Genomic DNA, 6,000 nt, shown 5'->3' with positions numbered 1-6,000 from the left:
CTTATTTTTTTCTTTTAAGTGTTTATCATCACCCTGCAAAATACCCAACTGTGAATTTTTGTTTTTTTTTTTCTGTAGATTAATCTGACAGATAATGCTGTTGACAAGGAGGCCAGGCTGCAGAATCAAGAAGCAGAATTGGCACGATGTCGTGCTACATGTGTTCGTGTTAATCAGGTCAAGATTACATACTGCAGTTATTTATAGGACTAAGTATGAGTACCTTGCGTCATAGAGTAGCTATTGTGTTTTGCATGGAAGCCAGAGGCAAGTGTCACATATCATTCCTAGTTTTTTACTTCCTGATTGTTGCATTTGTGGATAACTGGTACAGATGAACTCATACTGATGAATTTTGTTTCCCAAACAAGGTACTATGTTGAATGCAAAGTTGATTGTAGGAAACTTGCCAGTTTTGTGCATTTCACTGGGCCATGATTATGTTGCATGTCCATGTGTTTTGACTCCCAACCCTACTCAATCTCTAGTTGATTAGACCTGAATCACATTATATATATATATATGTGTGTGTGTGTGTGTGTGTGGTTGGACTTACTGATCGATGATAGGATTTATTTTATTTTTGGTGGTTCAGATAGGTTAGGTCTACATGCTGTAGCAACACTACATATTTTTTTTTAACCTAAGGGCTTAATTGATTAAGACAGTGTTTGTTGTTTCCGTATCTAGTGTCGCTGTCGTGTTGTTGATGTTTTTGTTATCTTCTGCAACCTTTCCCAAATATGTTAAAAAATGCTATGGGTCATTTTGGTACTTCTTTTAGTGGGCCTTTGTGCAACTGTAAGTTCACTCCATTCTGGCATAGGCTAGGTCACGTTAACCTCTTGATGGACATAGATCTCAGTGCACGTATTTGTATCCCTATGACCTTTGGCAGGAGTCATGCTCTGAGGGTGAGGGTTGCCCTTTTTGTTGCAGGTTAGCTAAGGTTGTATTCTTAATTCTTGAGCACTCATCTTTACTACATGTTCTGAAGTCTTAAACTATAATCTTAGCAAACTCTTTTTGGGGGTCTTTTTGCTTTTTCATGCTTTTCTTCTAAAGTTTTCCTAATTCCAAAGCCATATAAAATCTTTTCTGGGCTTTAGAAACCAGATTGCCAGATTCATCTGGATATCAAATTTGCAACCATATTTCGTTGATGATAATGTCATCATACTTAATCTTTTTCTACATTGTTATAATGAACAGGAGAAAGAGCTTCTAGAAAAGCACAATGCATGGCTTAATGAAGAATTGAGTGCAAAGGTTAACAGTCTTGTTGAAGAGCGTAAAACACATATGGAAATCGTGGCTGATATGTCTGCTAAACTTGCTGACGTGAGTGTTCTAATCCTAATGAAAGGTGTTTTATTTTTCAGCACATTGAGTTCTGAAAGCTTTGCAACTATTCCTGTTATGTTATTTGCAGTTTGAGAGACAGATCAATGAAACTTCTAGTTCATTGAAACGAAATAATGAAAGAATACAGGAGTTGGAAATGAGAAATGCCTCGTTGGAAAAAGTAATGTTACATTCTTTTGATTATTAACTTTATAAGTTTGCCACTCTCTTTGTCTGGCCTGTTCATATCATGTTCTGTTTATTGGCCAATTTAAGGAGTTGTGCTCGTCAAAGGATGCCGCTGCAGCTAACGAAGAGCAACTTTCTTCTGAACTGTCAACTGTCAGTATCATCTTTAATTCAGTTTGTTGCTGTGTTATTGATATTCATGCTTCTCTGGTTATCAGCAATCTTTAGCTGCTTTTATAAAGTACACTTGAAAAACATGCAGAAATTTTAAAAACTAGCAAATAATTTGTAGACCAAGTAAAAGTCAAGAATTGAAGAAGAGTCTTGGGGTTTGATCTGGATTTTGCTGTGGTTCCTTTGCATTACATGTAGTGCTTGGGGAAGATATTTTTCACTGGCTGTTAACATATAACATCTGTAAACATTGGGGACGATCGAGAACTTCTGTCATATATTCTCTAGATGTAGTTATACCTTTTTCTTTGGGGTGGGGGAAGTAAGGTTTAACTTGGGGTGTACCTACATTGATGATCAATGATTGTTTTCCACTAGCTTGCTTAGAAAAAAATACTTAATACTGTCTAACTTCAAGTTGTACTCTGCTTCATCTCTTGTGCCGCTTCTTATCCTATCTCTCCTGTCTTGAGATTCATTTATTCACAATCTGAATGATGTAGGGAGGAATTTGAAGAGGTTAACAGCAGTTTAGCATCTGATTATTAATGTTTTAAATGGATTTTTACATGGTTCGTATTACCAGTTCATACTGGTGGACTGACCAGCTATCGATATGGTACATACCGAACTGTACTGACACAGTATAGTAGGCGACAAACTGGTATGTTCTGCCCATACCAGTCTCTTATTGGATTGGTAAGTACCACCCATACTGAGCGGTAAACTGCAGTACAGTAACTGTATGCTGTAGTACGACGAACCTTGGATTTTTCATATGTAAAATTAGAGGGCGAGCCTTGGCGCCATATTAAGGCTGTTCCTGAGCAGTCTGAGTAGCCGGGATTTGAGTGACAGAAGCAATCTTTCTGTTTCTAGGGGTCAGATTGCACATTCACCCTCCATATTCTGCATTTGTACAAGCTTCTTGTACTTGGCTTGTCCTTGCTCTCATATATAAAATTGTTCCTTGAACTGGTTAATGTATACTGGCTAATACTTGCAATGGTTGATTGTTATTGTTGTTTATCAGTGTGGTTCAGAGTGCAAGTTGATCTGATATAATGGATCATGTAGTTTTGGTTCCATCATATTCAGTTTGTTGTAATTATCTTTAGTATGAAGGCCTTTTTATTTTGTAACATATTACAGAACTAAAATGTCATTTGACAATGCTTTAATGAAATCTATGTCTCTTCTAATTTCTCTTTATAAAAAGGTTACAAAACTGGCTGAACTATACAAAGAGAGATCTGAAGAATGGTCCAAAAAGGCTGGAGAGCTTGAGGGTGTTATTAAAGCTTTGGAGGTTAGGATATGTTTACCATCTCATGCATTACATATTTTTACCTATATTCAGTTTCAGTCTGTATAGTGAATATGCACTCATTGTTGATCTTCTGCTTTTGTTTTCCTTTGTCGGATGCAGACACATCTTTCCCAGGTTGAAAATGAGTACAAAAATAAACTTGAAAATGAATCTTCCCTGAGAAAAAATCTTGAGAAGGTATGAATTTGGGTTTTGACGCTGAATAACTTATAAATTGGTTGTTATTAATTCCAGTAGGGGTACAAGTTAGCATATTTTGTTTATCTCTGTTTGTCAAATTGTCAAATTACCTCCCATGTTTCATGTTGATGCATGTTAGTATCCTGAGGTACATTTTTGACCATATCATTCATGCTCGTGCCTGTGCAATCAATATACATTGCAATTATGCAACAGAGATCTATTGTTTTCATCCATACAGACAGTCATTCTTTATTGTACAAATGATATAGATTGGTATGTTTAGTCTGCTCGTGATCGTAAATAAGGGCTTCTATAGTCACATGAGAAGCCATTTTGAAAGTTTTGTTTTTATTCTGTTATAATGTGACTTTTTCTTGTCATGTAGGATGCTTCCGACATGAAAGGAAAACTAGAGAAATATGAAGCTGAACTTGAGAGTGCTAGAAAGGCTAATGAATTGAGCATCATCCCGATGTCCAGATTTCATGCAGATACAAATTTAGAGGAGCTGTATGTGCTCTGTCTTTCGATTGCTTGGATTATAAGTTTATTTTCTTGTGTTATTTTTATTAAGAGCTAAATTTCATAAATTATTTAAGATTCTGTTTATCATGAAAAAAAGTTCATTTTTATTTGAATAATGAAATTATGTAGGAATATTGGAATAAGCGATTGGGAGAAGGAGCTTCTTTTTCTTTGTGGATTTGTACTATATTTTTTAGTCATTATTTCTTCATCAGTTTTTTTGCTTTTAAGAACTTTATATTGCTGGATTTTGGAGTAGTTAAATGGAAACTTGATTTACATGATACTTGAAGATATTGAGGAAGTTGAGAGGTATGTTTTATGAGACAACTAAATGTTGTCCAGGTCAAACTTCAGATTTGAGAATAGTTGAACACTGTGAACATTATAAGAAATTCCTGTTAGCGAAGTGGTTAACAGGTACTTCTTTAGAGAATATATATTGTTCTATTAGGCAGTACTGTGTTTGAGGAGAAATGTGGCTTACAGGTTGGTTCTGTGCAATTAAATTTTATTCTTTACAAAAGTCTATATTTGTGGTTAGCAACTTGTTTGTTCTTTTAAATAATTTCCTGTAGAACAATCTGTAATTTTTTGTCAAACAGGAGAATAAATTCTGGTTGATACTGACAAGTAGGATGGGTTTGTGTTCATGTTTGTTTTCTTTCAGAACCTGTGAACTTGACCTATATAGTTGATGATATTAGTTTACACTCTCATACGCAATTATGCAGAAGAGAACAATGGTGCTTTTATTACATCGTCTCTGTCATTTTAGTTTTAAGGCAAATACATAGTTGGAAACATAAGATATGTGTACTTGAAATGTGTCTTACGGAAACAATTCTGGATCTGGAAATTTTGGGCATAGAAAATTGAAACGAAGAATTGAAATGAAGAATTGAAATGAATATGCTTCTTATTGCACCTTTTTGATATCATGAAACCTGAGATTTGATCAAAAATTAAAATTCTGAAATACATGGCACTCATCTAAAAAGTCCTGTTGAATTCGGCTTGGACAGTATATTTATGGGACCTACATGAGGTGAAAGTTCTTTCACTTAACAGAAAATCTGACCAGAAGCTATTGAAAGTTTTTGCTGATATAATGTGTCATGTACTCTGACCACATCTCCTTCCACTCTAATATCTCTTGTTTCTTTCTGAATGTTGTTTGAGTTCATGGTACATCCTAGTTCTGTTCTGTCATGTGATAAGCATTGTGGCTTATTTGTGTTGTTATAAGGATCTCTTTTACTTTTTCGCAGATCAGTTGCAGAAACAACCAGCTGTAGAACATATGAGAACAATCAGATGCTTGTCCCCAAGTTTCCAATTGGTATTTCAGGCACCGCATTAGCGGCTTCCCTAATAAGGGATGGCTGGAGTGTGAGATCGTGCACCTACTCTCAATCTTGTCCTTCATTGTTAGTTTTTGCTTATTGAGTGTGCTTGTTTGTTGAAGTTGTTTTCTTCAAAATGCAGCTTGCTAAAATATATGAAAAATATCAAGAAGCTGCTGATGCTGCACGGCATGAGAAATGGGGCCGAAAAAATGCAGAAGCTGTTTTGGAGCGGGTACTGATTCTGACTATTGCACCATGATAGATGGCTGTCATTTTTTTAATGTCGACAAGTTCTTATTCTTTAGGATATTTAATGAATCATGCTCTGAAGTTATTTTTTCCACAAATTTTGTACTCCTAACCTTTTCGTTTGAGATAGCATCTTATTGGATACTGCAGCATGGTTACTGTGAGCTATGGATGTTTTAGCATAGAGCTATGGTTTTTGTTGGCAGCTTGCACTTTTTTGTTCAATTCCTTTATCAAATTTCATTTTTGGTATATAGTATCTCGTGATAGTATTCAAATACGATGGATTCTGAGACCAGTAACTTGTTGGCAATATAAAGAGTTGCCCTATAGGTTCCACCAAAATGGTCATCTTACTGAACACTTTTCTCATCGAATAGGATCAGCAGACAGTGAAACCATTATATAACCTCTTTTAATGAGCGGGAGCCTTCAGTAGACTTGCCCTGTAAATTTAATGAGGATAGACAAAGAAATGAGAAATCCAATCAAATCCATGAAAGTTTCAGCATGCTATTTTAGGCATTCTCTTCTGTTTAGAATTCGATTTTTGAAGTTCCACTTTCCTATTCAAATACTATTGCTATTGTAGATTCTATATTGTTGAGAAGTCTTTTGTTTAATTAATTTTCACAATGCGGGTAGGAGGAAATTGAA

At 35.4% G+C, this 6,000-nt stretch overlaps 1 protein-coding gene across 2 annotated transcripts in view; it reads left to right on the top strand.

The window, feature by feature from the left end:
* LOC103997930 (nuclear-pore anchor) overlaps positions 1-6,000 on the top strand; it is a 33,278-nt gene that overhangs the window by 1,770 nt on the left and 25,508 nt on the right. For both annotated transcript variants that reach the window (XM_065166971.1, XM_018818338.2), the window contains exons 3-11: positions 79-177; positions 1,213-1,341; positions 1,433-1,525; positions 1,621-1,686; positions 2,927-3,016; positions 3,137-3,214; positions 3,606-3,730; positions 5,017-5,137; positions 5,234-5,326. In XM_065166971.1, coding sequence (XP_065023043.1) covers positions 79-177; positions 1,213-1,341; positions 1,433-1,525; positions 1,621-1,686; positions 2,927-3,016; positions 3,137-3,214; positions 3,606-3,730; positions 5,017-5,137; positions 5,234-5,326 — 894 coding nt within the window. The remainder of the gene's footprint in view (positions 1-78; positions 178-1,212; positions 1,342-1,432; positions 1,526-1,620; positions 1,687-2,926; positions 3,017-3,136; positions 3,215-3,605; positions 3,731-5,016; positions 5,138-5,233; positions 5,327-6,000) is intronic.

This window comes from Musa acuminata, chromosome BXJ3-9, assembly GCF_036884655.1.
Source record: "Musa acuminata AAA Group cultivar baxijiao chromosome BXJ3-9, Cavendish_Baxijiao_AAA, whole genome shotgun sequence".
Taxonomy (NCBI): Eukaryota; Viridiplantae; Streptophyta; class Magnoliopsida; order Zingiberales; family Musaceae; genus Musa; species Musa acuminata.
This window is presented reverse-complemented; position numbering and strand designations above follow the sequence as displayed.